At 47.9% G+C, this 18,698-nt stretch overlaps 7 protein-coding genes across 7 annotated transcripts; 3 read left to right on the forward strand and 4 right to left on the reverse strand.

Moving 5' to 3' along the window:
* Positions 1-751: 751 nt before the first annotated feature.
* On the reverse strand, positions 752-3,133 carry CCR75_006444 (uncharacterized protein; the record flags this gene model as incomplete). The annotated part of the gene is made up of 1 exon (XM_067964514.1): positions 752-3,133. The coding sequence occupies one exon, from the start codon at positions 3,131-3,133 to the stop codon at positions 752-754; it is 2,382 nt and encodes a 793-aa protein (XP_067819316.1).
* A 1,253-nt stretch (positions 3,134-4,386) lies between these two features.
* CCR75_006445 (uncharacterized protein) lies at positions 4,387-5,326 on the forward strand (the record flags this gene model as incomplete). Its single annotated transcript, XM_067964515.1, has 3 exons — positions 4,387-4,662; positions 4,789-4,942; positions 5,004-5,326. 3 exons carry the CDS (start codon positions 4,387-4,389, stop codon positions 5,324-5,326), a joined length of 753 nt encoding a protein of 250 aa, XP_067819315.1.
* Positions 5,327-5,535: 209 nt separating this feature from the next.
* Positions 5,536-6,014, forward strand: CCR75_006446 (uncharacterized protein; the record flags this gene model as incomplete). The annotated part of the gene is made up of 2 exons (XM_067964516.1): positions 5,536-5,548; positions 5,731-6,014. The coding sequence occupies 2 exons, from the start codon at positions 5,536-5,538 to the stop codon at positions 6,012-6,014; spliced, it is 297 nt and encodes a 98-aa protein (XP_067819318.1).
* A 423-nt stretch (positions 6,015-6,437) lies between these two features.
* Positions 6,438-7,994, reverse strand: CCR75_006447 (uncharacterized protein; the record flags this gene model as incomplete). The annotated part of the gene is made up of 1 exon (XM_067964517.1): positions 6,438-7,994. One exon carries the CDS (start codon positions 7,992-7,994, stop codon positions 6,438-6,440), a length of 1,557 nt encoding a protein of 518 aa, XP_067819317.1.
* A 1,864-nt stretch (positions 7,995-9,858) lies between these two features.
* CCR75_006448 (uncharacterized protein) lies at positions 9,859-10,536 on the reverse strand (the record flags this gene model as incomplete). Its single annotated transcript, XM_067964518.1, has 1 exon — positions 9,859-10,536. The coding sequence occupies one exon, from the start codon at positions 10,534-10,536 to the stop codon at positions 9,859-9,861; it is 678 nt and encodes a 225-aa protein (XP_067819320.1).
* A 580-nt stretch (positions 10,537-11,116) lies between these two features.
* Positions 11,117-11,923, forward strand: CCR75_006449 (uncharacterized protein). The gene is made up of 2 exons (XM_067964519.1): positions 11,117-11,408; positions 11,468-11,923. The coding sequence occupies exons 1-2, from the start codon at positions 11,164-11,166 to the stop codon at positions 11,883-11,885; spliced, it is 663 nt and encodes a 220-aa protein (XP_067819319.1). The 5' UTR covers positions 11,117-11,163; the 3' UTR covers positions 11,886-11,923.
* Positions 11,924-12,099: 176 nt separating this feature from the next.
* On the reverse strand, positions 12,100-12,623 carry CCR75_006450 (uncharacterized protein; the record flags this gene model as incomplete). Its single annotated transcript, XM_067964520.1, has 2 exons — positions 12,100-12,549; positions 12,570-12,623. 2 exons carry the CDS (start codon positions 12,621-12,623, stop codon positions 12,100-12,102), a joined length of 504 nt encoding a protein of 167 aa, XP_067819212.1.
* Positions 12,624-18,698: the final 6,075 nt, after the last annotated feature.

Raw genomic sequence — 18,698 nt, forward strand, 5'->3', positions numbered from 1 at the left:
CGTGGCCCCTTTAAGGTGGCATCTTGGGCGCCGTATATGGAAACACGTGCGCTAGAGTGATCGAGTGAACTAGCGGCGCGTAAAGCTGCTCGCAGTCTCTCTCTCCTCTTTGACGAATTTAAAAAAGCGAATTCGTTCTTGAAGAGGGAAATGGTGTAACGGGCTAAAGTTGCCCTTATGTTACACAGTACTTTAAGCACACTTGGTGTACTTAAGGATAACATTTTAATTGGTAAAAATAGGTATTTGTGTTTAATTTTATTAAATTTAAATCAGTCTGAAAACTACTTTCTACTTGGTAAGTGCGCACGAGGAGACGGATTACCGCTCCCGTGACGACACTTAACCAGAGTACTTAGTGTATTGGGTGAGGTCGCTTTCGCGCCACCACAACTACCTCACTGCACGCAAGAGAAGCAGGTTGAACCCCTTCCTCGCTGTGCTAGGGTGTGTGTTTAAGTAGAGCGTGGCCGCATTACGACGTGCTTGCCTACAACTTTCGTATAATTCACACATAGGTTTTATAAAATGATATTAAACAATTTTGCTGTACCCTCCGACAAATTCATTATTAATTATGATAGCAGGTTCAGAATCCTAAACGAGTTGTTTTGATAGAAACTTAAAAAGTTGCAGCCCTCATCAAATATTATTGCTTTACAAAATTTAAAAAAACATTGAAAAGCAACCACCAGGCAGTATAAGAATTCCTAAACGACATGAATTGGCTCTCTTGCCTTAGCACTTGGTTCTAAAAAGCGTCACTAGTCTTACGGCTGCGATCAGAAGAGCCCGGCTGGCTACTCACTTCCTCCACAAAACCTGAAGGGTCCTCTCTCACTCCGTCTGAATCACTTACACCATCGTCACCATTCACGCGCGTGTGGCCACGGTCACTGTCACTTCCGTCTACGTCTTCATCTCCTTCTTCTCCTTCTCGGTACTTAAGCAAACTTCGTTCGACAAATGGCGAGGTCGTCCGATATTGATCCGCCACCCAAATTCGAAGGGTCTCCAAAAATCGGCCATCTCCTTCACTAATGCCACCGCCGACACTTCGAACGGGAGCTTGATTATCATCCTCTAGCTCCCACTCTGTCTTGACTTCAATATCTTCTCGGTCACTACACACGCGCATCAGTAACGGCACAAACACCTTGCGTACGTCCCGACGAATACTAGGAATTTCCAGCGCCCGAGCCTGCAAATCTTTAGAGGTCTTGCCATTGACAATATCAGCCAGCCAATTAAGACAGAAACTAAATTTCCGAAGATTTGAGCGACAAATTTCAAACCGCATGAGTTCCAATAAATCTGCTTCTTCCGCGAGACGAGGGCAGCGCGCCAATGTGAGTTCCTGAACGCGATAAAAGAGCTCGTCCGAATTTTCAAGCCCGTGGCCGCCAAGCGAGTAGCAGTTCTCGCACAAATCAAACCCGACGCACGTCTCACACGAATACCGGTCGCCCACAATGGGCGTCATCTTACAAAACTGACACGACGTCCCTTCGTGCGTGTATTTTGCATTTTTAAACGTAGCAGCAACTCGCTGTTTGGCTCCAGCGGCCATGGTGCCAATAAATTTGGCCGCATTGATGCCTCCCCACTTGCGCTTCGACATGACCACATCCGGCGCTTCGGCCGATTCGGACGCCGTATCCATGTCATCCGTGACTTCACTCGCTCGTTCAAACGGCGATGATAAGTACATTAAATTGTCACTGTTCTTGGGCTTAGAGACATAAATCGCTTTGCCTCCTGAACTGATAATCCGAGGCATGTGAGGGACGAGCTTCCCCACGTCATCGGACGACGGCCCTAAGAACATGTGATTCTTTCCAAAACGCACTTCGCCAGGCACAAAGCCTCCCAAGACAGAATTTCGGCGTCGTTCAATCTGAATTCGAACATCCGTCACCAATGTCCGGCGTTCCATGGTAAAGTACGAAATGCGTAATGCAGGATGGGCCTTTAAAAGTGGCACTAAATATTCGCGCAATTCGGCTTGGCGCTCGGACGACAAGTGACGCAAAACAATCTGTGACTCGTACACGGGCTCGGCTGACGAGTCGGGATCTAACGCACCCATCAAGACCCGACTCGCTCCTTCTTGATGCTCATAAGGCAATTTTCGAATCAATTCGTCTAATCGATCGAGATCGAGCGCTTCGTCATAACTACGCGCGGCCTTGATCTTGCGATTCTCAGACCAATCTCGAATCGTTTGATCCGCAGTGGGGTCTTCAGGAGGTAAGAGACCCGACGCAATCGGCGGTGGCGTTCCTGGAGGCGTGTCGGGCTCCTCGTCACTGCACTCGACACTCTCCCGATTCGTCTTGAGTCGCTCTTTTGGACCAAAACCCACCGTGTCTCGTCCTTCCAACTCGGCTTGAGCTAACGCGGCAGCAACGCTCGACCGTCTTCGGAGCTGCATCTGTTGAATCTGTTTCTCCATTGCCACGACAAGGTCTTGCTTCGCTTTCAAGCGCTCCATGCCAGCGTTTTGCTCCTGTTTCAAAGCTTGTTCCAATCCAGTAATGCGCGCCTTGTGTGTATTCACCTGGTCTTCCAGTCGCTGAAGTTCCTCGTCTTTTCGGTCCACGTCCTTCAAAAGGAGCGCATTTTCGGCCCTCAAAGCTGCAACTTCCGCCATGTGGCGCTCCTTGTCAACGCGTCGAGCCTCTCGTTCCACCTGAAGCGCACTAACGACATTTTCATTACTTTTTCGATCGGAAGCCGAAGTTTCCACGTCCAATTGTCGGGGTTTCGCGGCCTCCAGTTGCTTGGCACGCTGCTTCTTGGTAGTCGCCTCGAGTGCACTCACAAGGCCCCGCAACGCAGCGCCTTCCTCCTCTTTAAATTTAATTTCTTGCTGTAAGAAAGCAATTTGCTTGTGCGATGCATCGAGTTTCGCAGTCTCAAGCGCCAGCAATTCATTCTCGCGAAACACATACTCAAACTTTTTTTTCCAGCGAGACAAATCCTTCTTGAGGCCCATGTAGTTGCTCTCGTAGATCTGGAGCTCCTTAATCTTAGTAGCCAACTCCTCCTGAGTCGCGCGCAGCATGTCGGTGTGCTCTGCACGCTCGGCGTACCGAGCCATGTTGCTATGGTCTGCGCCCTCTTCTCCCATGGTCCACTGAGCGTCTGAGGGCTTCTCAAAAACTGAGTCTGAAGTAACGAAATGAAGGACGGTGGGGAATATAAACAAATCGGAGTGGAGAAGAAAGAGATAAAGAATTGAGCATAGGACGATTTCTACGCAAAGGCTGCTATATCATATCTGAAAGGTTTGAAAATCATTTCATTGAATAGGTTCAGCTCACGGCAATTGTCAAATTATTGCGTCATCATTTGGAAAGCAAGCTAACTATTCGCACGTATCGAAAAGCTTGTCATTGGGATATTCCATATGGTCATTTGACAAATTTTCGAATTAGAATTACTAAGAACGTCAGTTCTATCTTTCTTCCAGGATGCGGCAATTTTGGCATGTGCTCTCTTAGAATATTTTTGCCGAAATATGTCTGGAAATGGGTTAATTGTCACAAACGTTTCCTGAATCAAACTTGATCGATATTAGAATTTTGCTCCTTTGCAAAAGTAGCTTAAATATCAGAAATCAAGAATGAACACTTGGTATAGCGAATTCAATCTCAAAAAAAACTAGCTAGAATGCTATTAGCTGACCACACATAGCTCAACGAAACGGCTCGAGCGCTATAATTGTACTTTTTATATCTGTGTGGAAAGATTTGGCCAGTCTAAGGCAAACTAATTATTCTTTGCAAATGTAAAAGTGCAGTGCAAATTACCATAGATTACAAAACCAATCACCGTGCGACAAAGTCGACTGTAAACAAGATGCATTCATGTAATCCATATTGCGTTCACTGATATTAAATTCCATTGATAGCAACATGTCGTTTTTAGAAGGCACGAGTTGAGCCAAGCAAATTTTCTAGGCACATGGTAAGTTATTCTCTTTGTGTTAGCATCGTCAAAAAATTTTTTTACCTGCTCTTAGGACTATGCTATTTTACAAGAAATCGTAAAATGACGTTTTCAGGCACCGAAATTATCATATTCACATTTAAGCTTCGGAAACCTGAGATCTAATCGCTACCAGAGTATCCACATGAACGCTATGTCAACTAATGTTCAGAACCACTCACCGTTTCCCCAAATGTAAAGCTGCAGCTCGGTTACAATGGACGTTGAAAGTATTCCAAACATTTGTCAATCGCGACGATAAATTGATGAGGGTTTCGTCTGCGACATCAAATATAACAGATTGAACGACCTAAGACCCTTTCAATCTTCAGCTGCCCCGCTTGTGGATCCACTTCAGCAACATTCATTCTTTGGGCTCAGCTCTTCATCATTATGAGCTCCGCAACGCCAACGCACTCAAATGGTCCATCATTTTCGGCTGTCAATCGCGCTTTATGGACGCATCAACTCGCTGTAGGTCGTTCTGGACTAAGCGGCGAAAGCGATCAAAAGAAGGCAATGATTAATGCTTCTAGCGAGAACGGCTGTAAGAGAGAAGAGCCAGGCGTCACGGAGAATGAAGATATGTCGGGCTTCCGAAGACAGCGACAGCGTATTCATTTTAATGTCGAGCAACTCCAGACAGTTTACCACCTGCCTCTTAAGACGGTGAGGTCGAACGGCAAAGCTTTCATATTCCTTATCTTGGCCAAGATGCTTTAGTTGTCAATAAAAAAAAGAGCTTCTTAATTAGCAGTGATGTAGTGACGATTGGAAACATTGAGATGTTTTCAGGCAGCAGGACGCCTAGGGATTTGCGAGGCAGCACTCAAACGGATCTGCAGGCGAAATTGCATTAGCAAGTGGCCATATCGACAACTGTCGTCAGTACGCCGACGAATTGCTGAGATAAAAGACCGTCGAGCATTGATGCTTGCGGGAAGTCAAGGTACGATTTTCCAATAATAATGACTTCTATGTGGTTGTAACCGGAGCTAACACTTTGGTAGCTTGCTGTTGTGATCCACAGCTATCACTACTCGTGACACCCGCACAAATTGACGAAAAGTTGCAGCAACTAGAAAGGGAACATGATCAGATAATCCACTGCGCTCATCAGCCCCGTCGTTCGACAGCAACAAATGCTCGACCTGGCGTTTGCCCTTCTGACATGCAGTTATCACAAGAACAGCTACATTCTCAACCAGGTTCTGGTGAGGCGTTGACAGCTTACCTTCACGGTGGTCGAGGCGAGCGTGTTCTTCGAATTGATCAAGATTCCTCATTACTTTTTCTAGCCAACGTGTGCGAGTCGATCCGAGCGTATAAATAACTTGCGAATCCAAGAAGCTAATCCGAATTTTTAGGATATTTCTTCGTGCATAAACTTACTCTTTTCATATTCTTATATAAATTGACTGTAAACTTAAGTCTTCGTGCACTTCAGCACTTTGCCTATCTTGTCAAAATTTGAACAGCACTATGTCGTATTGCGATGGCCCAATACACCTTTCAATCCACGAATATATTTGCTACCTAAGCATGGACCAACTAGGTGTCTCGCTTTTTAGTTTACATAAGGGCAAATGTCTACTTTACTAGTCTTACTACAACGGCCTTATCTGCGCTGTTGTGAATGAGAGCTGCCAATTACATAACTGGATAGGCATCGCGAAGTTACGATGAAACAATGATGGAGTACGACCGCCACCTTGCGCTTGGAACTGGCAGAATAAGTTCGTGCCAAGCGTGTCGAGGTTGAAGAGGATAAGCGTGGGATTCAGTCGCAAGTGACCCAGCGGCAAGAGCTACGATGTGAAGCTCAGTTTGAGGCGTCGATAGGCGAAAGATTGAACAATTTTCGGAGCAAGTTGAGCACAAAGATGCGACTGAGCGGCGCAATAAAGCTCGTCAAAACATCAAAGATTCGTTTCGGTATCGCACGCGAGCGAAGCAGGAGCACGCCAAAGGACGATGCAATAGCCAAGCAAAGCAAATTGAAGTCTACCAAGCGGAGGTGAAAGCTACTACGTAGAAAGCCATGGGGTGATGCCATACTTCGTCCGACTTATTTTGAAATAACGCGATGGCAAAGAGATTTAAAAGGTTTCTTAAGGATTTGTGGCCAACAACGCCAAGCGTAGTAAGCCGATATCGTGCGCCATCGTATATTTCTATGAACAAATGGTCGCGGCTGAGCTTAAATTCAATGCTGCGAGCATAGCATCCGGCTTACGATAAAGCGTACCGACGCCAAGTCGTCGAGGCCGCGAGCAGCGATTGTTGCGAGCCTCCTCATGTCTTTCGACGCTACTATTTGCGTTCATTGTGGCTCTTGTCGTCCTCGCCACAAACGTATTCAATTCTTTGCTACTTTGTAAAATTCACTAACATGTTTAATGAGGCAATCATTGTATTCTTCGTCTGTCGTAGACGTGCATTACCTATCTGTAGATCTTTAAAGACCGGTCCATGGACGTAGAGGCCAAGTAGCTCGAGTCAGGAGCAAACTGGACACTCGTGACAGTCGCCGTGTGGTCTTCTAATGACTTGATCACCTCCCACTGATTCTTGCGCACTTCCTTGAGTACCTGTACACTCTGAGCGCTCGCCACTGCAAGATGCGAGCCACTGGCGTCAAAGTTCATCGAGTAAATCGCTCCTACATGAAGCGTAGGGTGCTCTTTCTTGAAATCGATTTCCCCAAAGCTCGCGGCTTTGCGCAAATCCCACAGCTTCACGACACCATCCTCACTTCCAGACGCCAAGTGGTAGCCATTCTCGGAGAAACTCAAAGCCGTCACGGGTGCCGCGTGGCCTTCAAACGTCACGACATTTGACAGCGACGTCATGGCCCACATTTGCACCAACTTGCTCTTGGCGGCCGTGCCAAAGATGCCACCATCAGGATGGAAGCAAGCACAACGCGTCTCGTTCGTCGATTTCGTAGGTTGGCCAGCAGATATCGCAGGCATCGCTAGCTCGCCGTGTAGCGTGTGGCGTGTTAAGAGCTGACCGCGACGGGCGTCGTGGATGGCCCATGTTGCGTCTAGTGAACCCGACAGGACAAAATTGCCCGTTGGGTGGATCGACACACTCGTGACGGCATCTTGAAAGCCCTCAAACGTGCAAGCTACGCTGCTCTTGTCTCCTTGCAACGTCCATAGCTTAACCGTCTTGTCGTGCGATGCCGTAAGCAGTACATCAGCCGTCGGGTGGAAAGAGACATGGCTTAGCTTCTTGGTATGACCTGACAATGTCGCGACGACCTGCTGCTTGACCGTGTCAAAGATTTTGGCGTGCTTGTCCACGCCTGCCGTTGCCACGCGTGTTGGCTGCTTGCTATCGATCGCGACGCACGTGACGCCAGGCTTGTCCGAGTCGTGCAACGTATGGCTTGAGACGACGTGCCAGTCGATAATATTAGCGAGTAAAGCAGCCCGTTGAGGACCTTCCTGCTTTTTAAATTCCTTGCGCTTTTTCGCCAATTCTTTCTGTTTGGCTTCGATTGTAGACAATACCTCGGGCGCAAGCGCAGTGCCGTCTTGCATTTCCACGTCGTCTTGCTTTCCAGACACTAACTGAGCCATACGCTCCTTGCATGTGGCATTCTCGGCATTTAAACGCGCAATGACGCGACACGCGGCGTCGTATTGGTACAATGCGTGACTTAGCTCCTGACGCGTTTGCTCCAGGTGTTGCTTGAGCGTGAACGTTTCAAGCATCACAGCGTCCCATTCATTTTGAAATGTGGCTAGCAGCTGCGGAATGCTAGCTGCTTCAGGCGCAAGAGATACGGGCGTGGCCGACGAGGCTTTGGCCATCGGGGCGGCATGCAGCGCTAATAAATCCTCATTCTCATTGAGCTCGACGTTCGTGATGGGGCAATGCTGCTGGTTTTGCTCCAGGTACTTAAGCAACAGACGCTTTTCAAAGACGTGACCCGATTTGATCGAAACCACAGGCTCAACAGGCACTTGGCCGCTAAGACAACACAGCATTATGGGGGCGGGAGGATTTTTTAGGCGACAACGGATTGGCTAGCAATCATTTGGATACAATTTTAGGGTGATGCTCTTTTACAAAATTTGTGTCCGAAAAAGAATATCACCTAATGCCTCATATATTGTTTAATTATAACCGGTGTGGTCACCCGAAGTCCAGCATCATTAACAACAATTTTTGAATGGTGCTGAAAAGGCCTACTCTCTCCAATGATCATTTTAGATTCAGCCTTGAACATTGCACTTAAAGTGGAACACATGAAGATTATCAAACAACACCATCTTTCGACGGAGGGCTCCAACCCTATGGCGAAAATTCTTCTTACCAGATCTGATGGACCACTGCAAACTAGTTTAGCGTTATATTAATTTGGTCCATCACTAAACACAGAGCATGTAGCGAGCAGCTCCTACCTAATGCTACATGCTCTAGGTAGCGTTCAGCTGTAACAGCGTGGTCGCTTTCTCCTTGTTGGCGTCTTGAAAAAATGTCGAAGTTAAAAATGCAAAGCATCGACGTGCATTTTTATTCGACGGTCGGTTGCTTTTGAAGACTTATACTTGTCAAGAGGAACCCAAACTGTTTAAGATGGAATAGGCCTGCTGTTCAAACGTATTTCATAGAACCTTATCATCAAAACAGAGCTTTTAACTTGCAGGTGCTGTCGGAAATGGTTGTGAAGCGAATGTTCCCTCACTGCGTGTCATTTGTTCAAGTGAGTCTGTAAATTGATAAATTATGTATCATCACGTAAAGAACTTATTCTTCTCGCATCGGCCCCTTTGTCGCCTTTTGCTATAATTACTATAATCGATGCCACGTTTCTCCGGTCAATTCTATCCGAATTGACCGGAGACACGTGGCATCACGCATTATAATTGGAAAGCGAGTAGCGAACGAGTCAATTTGCTTTGTAAATAACAAATAGCCAAAGATTGTTTCTTAAGGACCTACCAGCGCTTTATCGCTGCGCACCGCTACAGTAATTATTAAAGTTGTCAATCTCGCTTATGGATGCCATTGTTCCTTTCACAATGGTGACATCATTAAAGCTAGAATCTGCCAGAACATTCCGACTCAGGTCTATTACTAGGTGCCACACGCACCGAGCTAAGTGCACATGTAATACTTTGATGAGATTCCTTTATCGATATTAAGGAGTTTTTATTCTGCAAAGAACGAACGAAATTACAATTACCATTAGAAAGCAGTCCGGCACATTTCGCCAGCTTATTGTCTATAAATTTGCTCTTCGAGGAAATACGTTAAGTCATTACAACAGTCAGGGAGATTCTAGGATAGGAAAATTTAGCGAGCCTTCTGTGTTGGATTGTGGCCATTGTCTTCGCACAGGAAGAGGTGGAACAGATGGCGTGACGTACACCAACAAGCGTATTTTCGAGAACCGCTGCGCTGTCGAATTTCAACAAATCAAACTTTTGAATTGGCAAGTCTCCAATACAACATTATTTCAGCATTCACGAACATAATAATGTCTATGTGTACCTAACATTTGCCCCAATACGTTTTAACGGTGTGTAGCTCCGATAGCCACACTAACGATAATGTTTGCCTCATTGCGGATGCCAAACATCAATGCTCACAACAAGCTCTTACGATCAACCACGATGGCGAAGGCGATGTCAATGCGTGCGGTACGTGTGTAATGATGGCAGCCCCAAATTTATCGAGTGTCGGAAGAAATTTAAAGCCGATGACTCTTTCGTTGCTTCGACGTGAGCTGTTCTGATCGATGCAGTGAAATCGAGACTGTCAACTGGTCGACTCCGACTGCTACACAGATCCGTGCTCTATTGTCGCGTGTGTCCTCAAATTCGATAACGCAATCAAAGCAAGTCTTTAAGTTAAGTCAATCACTTCCACTGCAGTATAATCGTTGTAAGCTTTTTGACTTGTCTCTCGACCAACATCCTCACACTCCTTGATCCAACGATTCTTTAGATAGCTCTCTTTCATCATGCGTTTCGATACGGTCAAGGAGACATCCAATTGACTTTCGCTCTTCCTTACAGCAATAAGATCAGACGGTTTTGCATCATTTTCGTTAACCTTTACATCTCGACTAGCATTAGAGCTTTCTATTTGATGTACGCCATCATTTTGTATCTGCTTCGGTTCACACTGCTGTGTCAAGGATTGCCATCGTAAAAGTTGATGACACTTTGGACACGATCCTCCCTTCTTCGTGTTATTATCATCTTGGCCCAGAGTATGAAAATGGTCGCGTAAACATGACACATGACAGCACATTTTGCAGCTTTGATAAAAGCACTTCACCACGCCGTCACTTCTTCCTTCGTTTCGAGTCGTCGTGATCAGTCCATCTTCACAGATATAACACTGCTTACGATTCATCTCCTTTTCAAAGCCCACAAAGGATTCAAGTGATCTAGTCTCACAATACGAAGCCACATACTGCGCGCTTAATTTTCGAGCAACATCGTGAATCTCGTTACTTGTAAAGCTCACGGTGAGACTTAATTCTCGAAAAGGTGGCAATGTTAGCAGCTCCAACATCTCCGCCAACTTCCTCTTCACAGAATGACGTGGTCCCAGTCCACGTGATATGTGTAATGTTTTAATGTGTTCTCTTGAGATTTTACTTACTAAAGGATGCTGCCAAACCCACTCAACTGCGTAAGGAAGAACGTAAGAGATGGTCGAAAATGATCAAAAACTGAACAAGTCACAAACACTGAAGAGCTCGAAATTTGCTTGGGAAGCCGTGCACAATTGCAATCATCTCCCTGCATGGTGAACAGTCAAGTCTTACTTTACCATGCGATTTAAATATATATTGATAGAACTTAGAAAACTATCACAGATCCCCACCATGGCTGGTGCTTTCGCGTTCTCATGGCTCCACTGACAAGTTCTCCGTTGTGTTGTCGTATGCGCCGTGTCGGAGATACCGTGAAACCGATATACGTGCATCGTAGGCGCTGCGGAGACTGCTTAGGGGTCAGCAGGTAGCACGAGAAGAACGGCATCGCAAAAGAAAATTGCCGAGAATGATATATTTGTTCCGTTTTTCGCAAGCACCATAGTAATAGGCAAATATGCAATCGAGAGGTGAAAGGAGCAAAATGACAATTTTAGGGAAATGACAATTGGAATTTTTAGCAAAACTATTCAAACAAAGACATGGCGGAATGCGAGTACGAGGCTGTCGTCAAGGCAAAGCACGCGATTGAGGCGGAAATCGAAGCTATCGTAGCGGAACTTTCATCAGGCAACAACCCAGGGACAGATGGGCCGTTAGTGGACGCCGAAGGATTTCCACGCGCGGACATCGACGTGTATCGCGTGCGTCACTTGCGTCATTCGCTGGCATGTAAGCGGACAGATTACCAGACGACCATGAAGAAGATTGAATCGCTTTTACCAAAGTACGTTTATGCTTCATGTACAGTAGTGAAAAACGATAGTAGCTGAGCATTTGATGAAGGCTTTTCGAAACTCGAAGTGGCAAGAAGCCGCAGCAGACCAAGAAGGAGGTAGACGCGGCTGCTGAAGGCCTGCAAAGACTGCAGACCGAGTGGAAACAAAACCTGAGTGAAGTGAGGTCCGAAGAGAAAGATTTGCTTCCTTTTGCAATCGTGCAAAGCGTACAGGACGAGTCGCCGGCCAAGGAAGCAGGACTACAGGCCCAAGACCAGGTACTACGCTTTGGAACGGCTGATGCTAGCAACCATAGAGAGCTCTTAGCGGTACAAGACATCGTCCAGCATAATTTGAATTGCGGTATAAGAGTGCTTGTGCGAAGACAAGAGGAGCTTCTGGCGCTGGAGCTCATTCCGCAGACTTGGCGCGGTCCTGGCGTACTAGGATGTCAATTACAGCCAATCAAGGCGACTGGAAGTTAAGCCATTGCTAAAAAAATGCCATCAGTTGCGTCCACGTGTGCAGCGTCATTTCATTTACAGTCTCATAGGTTTAATATGTAATCAAGTGGCACCTGCCAAAACTCATAAAAGATAAACGCCGAGGAGAGAGCAGCCCATGCTTCCCAGTTGATAAGCAGCAGCTCCTCGATAGCGTGGACCTGGAGAACAAAAGCCCTGGTTCGACTCCATCCACCTAGAGTCGACGACCACGGCGACCACCTTTTCGACGGGTACTGTCCGTGGGAATCGGGGTTACGTCCTCAATACGTCCGATCTTCAAGCCATTGCGAGCAAGCGCGCGAAGAGCCGATTGCGCGCCAGGGCCCGGAGTTTTCGTCCGGTTACCGCCCGTAGCGCGGATCTTAATGTGCAGAGCAGTGACGCCGACCTCCTTGCACTTGGCGGCCACGTCCTGAGCGGCAAGCATAGCGGCATAAGGCGAGGCTTCATCGCGATCGGCCTTGACCTTCATTCCGCCCGTTACACGCACGATCGTTTCGCGACCCGATAGATCGGTCACGTGGACGAACGTGTCGTTAAACGAGGCGAATATATGCGCCACGCCAAAGACCTGCTCACCCTCCTTAAGCGTCGGGCCTACACGCACCACTTCCTCTACTTCCTTCGTCGCGGTTTTCTTCGACTGTCCATGGAGACAAAGACGTTAGTATTAAAGCCACATGGAACGTCACACCTCATACGCTTAGGGCCCACCATGATGGATTCGGACTTTATAACTGGGAATGAACGTTATTGGTCTAATGGGTTGCTAGCCGCCAGTCAACCTGAATAAGTAATCGATTGGATGAAAAACCGAACATTTCATTTTCAACCCTCCGAATTAAGTGCGGTGACAAACAAAGACAGTGCCTGTTTCGAAGTCGCTGATAATCTGCTTTAATGGTAGATATCGGAGCAAATGTTGCATTATCTTTAACCGCGATGTGCCGTTAGCATTTCTCTAATTTTATACTTCATTATTGTTTCCCTTGTTCACCACACACACTACTCATGTAACGGGCTACAGTGTGATTCACATTTGTAATGCACATCGGTGCATTCACATCAGGAGTGATGACGCCTAGCGTCATCCGTTACGCGAGGTATCTAGAAAGATACGCTCGCAATTCATATTAGTGTTATCTACAGAGATGACATTTTTGAATGGTAAAAATAGGTATTCATGTTTAATGCGATAAAATATAAATCAGTCTGAAAACTACTTTCTACTTAGTAAGTGCGCACGAGGAGCCGGATTACCGCTCCCTTCATGACACTTTACTAGAGGACTTAGTGCATTGGGTGAGTTCGCTAAGGCCCCCCCCCCACACACACACACACAACTACCTCACTGCACGCAAGAGAAGCTGGTTAAACCGCTTCCTCGCTGTGATAGGGTGTGTGTCTAAGTAGAGCGTGGCCGCATTACAACGTGCCCGCCTACACTTGGTAGCACTTGAATTCCTTCCCACGACCCGCATCTCTGCGTGTGTATGTGAGGATGAGCCTCAATATTGATTAAGCTCATTTTCCTCACCTCTCCGAGCCGGGAGATGGAATATGGCGCAGGGACTTGGTGAGCAAGCCCTGGTAAGGCTTCTTGGTAGTCCTCCTGAGCAACCTGTAGCTCAATTGGAGCAGTTTGAGGCATTCGTGTTCGGACAGCGGAGATTCGCGTTCAAAGCACAGAGCCATGCTGCGGCGGAGTCCACCACTCATACTCAGGATGAGCTGAGGCATGAGCAGGCTCGGATCGAGGCTCTCAACAGGACCGTTGAAATGCTCTCTGCCCGGCCGCATCAGCCGAGGCCCATTCGGATGGACCCGCCCAAGTTTGATGGAATTGCAGCGCACACGATTGGCTGTTAGTCGTGGAGCAATGCGGTGTCGCGCAGCTCATCAAGGACGACTGCCGGATGGTGGCGTACGCCATGTCGCACCTGCGCAGTAAGGCCTCAGAGTGGGCTTACTCGGCGCTATGGCGGGCAGAAAGGCGTTCCCTACATGGGCGATCTTCAAGGAAAAGGTTCGCGCCATGTATTAGCCACCGAATAACGAAGTGTTGCTTCAGGCGCGCTTCTGAAGCAACACTTCGTTATTTGGCGGATGATAAATGGCTCGAATCTTTTAAGAGACAATTCAAACTGCCTTAGATAAGGAGCGATCTTACAAAACTGCCTCGGCGACAGCTTGGTATAAGCCGTCTGCTGAGAGGTCAGATGCCACTCCCATGGAGTTGGGCAATGCAGACGTTGTCTGCTATAAATGTGACAAGCGCGGCCATACGATGGCTCACTGCTATGCCAGGGTCCCTGCTGAGGCGAAGACGCCCAGCAAGAGGACTCCCTTCCCAAAGGGCGATGGCAAAACCAGCGCGCGAGACGCATGAATTCTGCATCGACCACTGAGGGGTCGGGAAATGCAGGAGCGCAGTAGGGGCGAGATGCCCTACTGACGCGGACTCTGAAGCTACCCCTAAGTTCAGAGTTGTCGAACAAATGGGTAGCATAGTCCCTGAGGTCTCGAAATTTCGGACCTCAACCCTGCTGGTCTATAGCGCTCAAGTAAGAAGCTATGACCAGGTGATGACCCTTCTAGTGGTTCGGGTGCATCACAAAATTTTGTGAAACTCGCGGCTCTAAGAAAGAGACCGGCGATGTTTGAGTCGCTTTGCCAGGATAGCTAGCGAGAAGAGGCGACCGTTGGTTTGGGTAACGGCGCACTCGTTAAGTCTGAGGGAGTTCAGATAGAACTCGCCTTCAGCTTTAGTGACTTCTCTTTACAAGAGAAGTTCACAGTGCTAGGTATGGAGAGTCCGTATGACCTCATCCTAGGCATGCCATATATGGCAAAACACCAGCCATAGATAAATTGGCGTACACGCACAGTTGCGCACTCTACGCAGGACACCGGAAAAAATTTGCTCTTGTGAGAGGCGTATGCAACTGATGTCGTGTCGAACACAGTTGAGGGTGCGTTGAGGGGATGTCAAACGTCACCAATTCCTACCCAGCTCGTGGAGACTGTGGTATTGAAAAGGGCAATAACAAGTAGTGATGTGTCCCATAGTCCTGCAGAGCCGAGAGCCTGTGGCAGTAGACGGCGAGATGACATGAAGTCAAGCGTCGCATGAAACGGCACAGTGACTAGAGCCTGGTGCGGTTGGAGGAAGTGCGTTAGCCAGGAGAGCAACGGCACCCACTTCCCAGTCAAAGGTCGTGGAGACTCGAAGAACGATTACCTGACAGATTAGGACGATCGAAGGCACGTCTAAACGAGTGACATTTGGATCAGTCTCTAATGAAGAGGACGAACCTTCGAACGAGGTGTTTGAGGCCGTCAAAGATGAAATTGTGGAGGCATCCTCAGTTGAGGTGCTCCGCAAGTCTTTAATTCTGCCGAGGAGATAGCAAATCTCCCGGAGATATTGGGGGATATGTTCCTTGCCGAATTTAAGGAAGGAAAAATCAACGAAGAGTTCCAGAAGAGAACTTGGTGGACTGTTGCTCGTCGTCCACAATGGATGTGAGCGTCCTAGAAACGGACAAAAAGAAATGGTTCGCTGCTCAAGGCTAGGATGCCTTGAGAGACAGTCCGTTCTTTGAGGTTCTGTGGAAACATCGTGATGTGTTCCCAGAAGAAGTGCCGAGCCGCCTACCAGCAGATAGGGGCATCGGGCACGAGATAGACCTCGAACCTGGCACCAAGTATTGTGTGACTAGGCAATGGCCGTTGCCGAAAGAACAAGTCGATTATATCGATGAGTTCTTTGACAAGCGAGCCAAGGCGGGACATGTGCGTGAGAGCAAATCGCCTCACTGCAGCCCGACCTTTTGTGTGCGTAAAGCCACAGGTGGATGGCGCGTGGTTCATGCTTACAATAAGCTGAACACGGCGACCATACCGGCGCAATCGCCAATCCCGTGAAAAGATGTTTTGTTGAACTCCATGGAAAAGTCAACTATCTTTTCCGCGTTGGATTTGAAGGATGGCTACTATCAGGTACTCATGAGAGAGTCCGATGTAGCCAAAACGGCAGTAAGCACCCCAAGCGGTATGCTTTGGGAGTGGCTTGTGATGCCCCAAGGTTTGAAAACGCACCAGCGACATTTCACCGAGTGGTGGCTCACGTGATGCGTTAGAACTGTGCCTACGCGCCCCATTACTTTGACGATGTATACGCTGTGTTGCAGACTTTAAAGGACGCCCAATTGTACGTAAACTTGCAAAAGTGCGTCATAGAGGTACCTGTGCTGGGTTGCATCGTAGAAACCCATGGTCTTCGAGCAGACCCAGACGAGGAAAATCAGTAAAGGACTGGCCAATCCCGCGTCATGTGAAGGATTTGCGCCAATTCGTAGGGCTCGCTGATTTCTTGCATATATCAAGAGCTATGCTGAGCAAACTAAACCATTTATCTGATCTCCTTAGAAGGACACAGAATGGGCTTGGTTAAAAGAACAAGATGATGCGTTCGCATCAGTGAAGCAATCTCTTGTAGAGGCATCGGTCTTAGCATTGCCAGGCGCGGATAAGCCTTTTAGCGTCGTCTGCGATGCTAGTAATTATGCAATCGACAGCGCGCTCATGCAAAAAGATGACGACGGCGCTGACCGCGTTATCTCTTATCAAACCCGGCTTCTAAAGCCGCGGGACTGTATTACCCCATGCATGACAAAGAGGTACTTTCAATAAAGTATGCTCTTATCAAGTTTGGTGCGCACCTACTGGGCACCGAACCATTTAGGGTTTATACGGATCACGCATCACTGCGGACCGCAATAAACTCACCGCACCTCTCGCCTAGAATGGCGAGAGGGCTTACATTTTTCTCTAAATTTGATTTCAAAACTGAATACAAGCCGAATAAGTCGAATGTCTTGGTTGACGCTTTATCGCGCAGACCAGACTTCGAGGTAAGACACCGAAGAAGTGTGTCTTGCGCTAAAGCACAATTTTAGCCGTCAACATTGGCAGCCATGAAGGCATACCACGTGACGAGCTCACTAGCCTCTGAAAAAAAAGAGAGCTGCGGTCAGAACGACCATTATCGCCTGCTGTTAAATCTCTTTGGTGGACGAAAGGTGGCTCTTGCGTCGCACCTGGAAGCTAAGCTTAATCGCTTCAGCTACAGCGATGGCCTGTTATTGCATCAGATGTAACCTTATGATCCCTTGCCAATCTATGTGTCTCATGACACAGATCTCAAGCTGATGATCAATCACGAGCTCCATGATGCGCCATCTTGTAGACATCTGGGCCGTGAAAAGACATTCTTACGAGTGTCAGAGGAATTTTGGTGGCCCCACCTATATAAATGAGTGGCCAACAATATTCGCTCTTGCGAACAGTGTCAGCGCATTAAGCCTGCACCACTCAGCAGTGCGCCATTGAAGCCGCTACCGATTCCAACTAACTGTTGAGAGTCAGAAAGTCTGGACTTCATGTTTTGCATGCCGCCCGATCATAGAATCGGACGGGGCTCGTCGTCTTTGTAGACTGACAGAGTAAGATGGTGCATTTAGCACCATGTAAAACATCGATCACAGGCAAGGAGGCAGCTCTCTTGTCCTAAATCATACCGGGTACACGGGATCGCTCGGACATCAAAAAGATCCGAGGTCAGTTGCGAGACTTGACCCTCGAGGTTCACAATACGTCGTTCAGCAGCGCTTAACGCCTGTGACTGAACGGACGAAGGTAAGGCAGCTGCGAGTAGGTGGGCGAGATCGCCACTCCTATCGGGCAGCGCCTGCACTGATGGGTGCGAATAGGAATCAACGCTTCCTTGTTGAAAGGTTGCTTGCCCACCGCTCCGTGAGGCCAAGAAATCAGATCCTCGTCCAATGGAAAAGTTACCCGAAGAGTTTCGACTCTTGGGAACCGATCGATACCCTACCTATTGATGTGCCTGGCGTGGTGGCTGCCTATGAAAAGGAGCACCAGCTGAGGCCTCTTCGCTAGTCTCAAATAGACTAGCAGAAGCAGCGTTGTAAGAAGAAACAGGGGGTACAGTATCGCCCATGGTTTCTTTTACACGCAAGCGGGCGATATTAATTCGTTACGACCGCTGTTTCATCGCATCGGAATGCGGATAAATGCGGCGCAAGAAAATCTACCTCGTATTAGTCGGGCGTTTCATTTCAACGCAACCGACAGAATTCGGGAAAATATGCTCAAGCGATTTTCTCTGACTCTTCCATGACTTAAAGACGCCATAATAACCATGTGCGTCTAGAAGAGCGCGCTCTAGAAGCGACGCTCTTGGACCGTTTGAACGAGGCCATTTAGATGGAGGGGGCATCAATACTATGCCACCCGTCACATAGCCACGTTCTAAACGACGGGCTTGTGACACCGACTGAGCACGTTCACGAGTGGTCGGCGGAGCTTTAGGCTCCGAATCCTCTATGTCAGAACCATTACGATTTATGGTCTGAGCATAAGGCGTTGTGGTTATACCCAACGGGGAAGCGGCCGCGCCTTTATGGGCAGCGCTCTCATTAATGGTCGCTGCGCTATCCAGCGCAGACGACGAGACAGCATTCGTAAATGTTGCTGTCTCCATGTTGTGAGCCATGAGAGAAGTTTGATGGGCAATAACGCGCCACCATCCTCCTCATGAGATCGTTGTCCGCATCACTACTATGAGGCGACGGCAACGGTGTTGACTCATTGTAGTCGACAATGAGCGACAGATCAACATCCTCACTGTTAAAGTGGAATGGATCCTTAAGCCTTGTTAACGCGAATGCAGTAGTAGCTGTCGGCGTTTCGGCTAAGGCATTAGAC

This window comes from Bremia lactucae, linkage group LG15, assembly GCF_004359215.1.
Source record: "Bremia lactucae strain SF5 linkage group LG15, whole genome shotgun sequence".
In the NCBI taxonomy this organism is placed as follows: Eukaryota; Oomycota; class Peronosporomycetes; order Peronosporales; family Peronosporaceae; genus Bremia; species Bremia lactucae.

Bases quoted from the DNA above. Each gene is read 5' to 3' on its own strand.
- CCR75_006449 (XM_067964519.1), top strand. From the start codon at position 11,164: ATGGCGGAATGCGAGTACGAGGCTGTCGTCAAGGCAAAGCACGCGATT. The intron at 11,409-11,467 runs GTACGTTTATGC...CATTTGATGAAG, and splicing joins ATTGAATCGCTTTTACCAAA to GCTTTTCGAAACTCGAAGTG.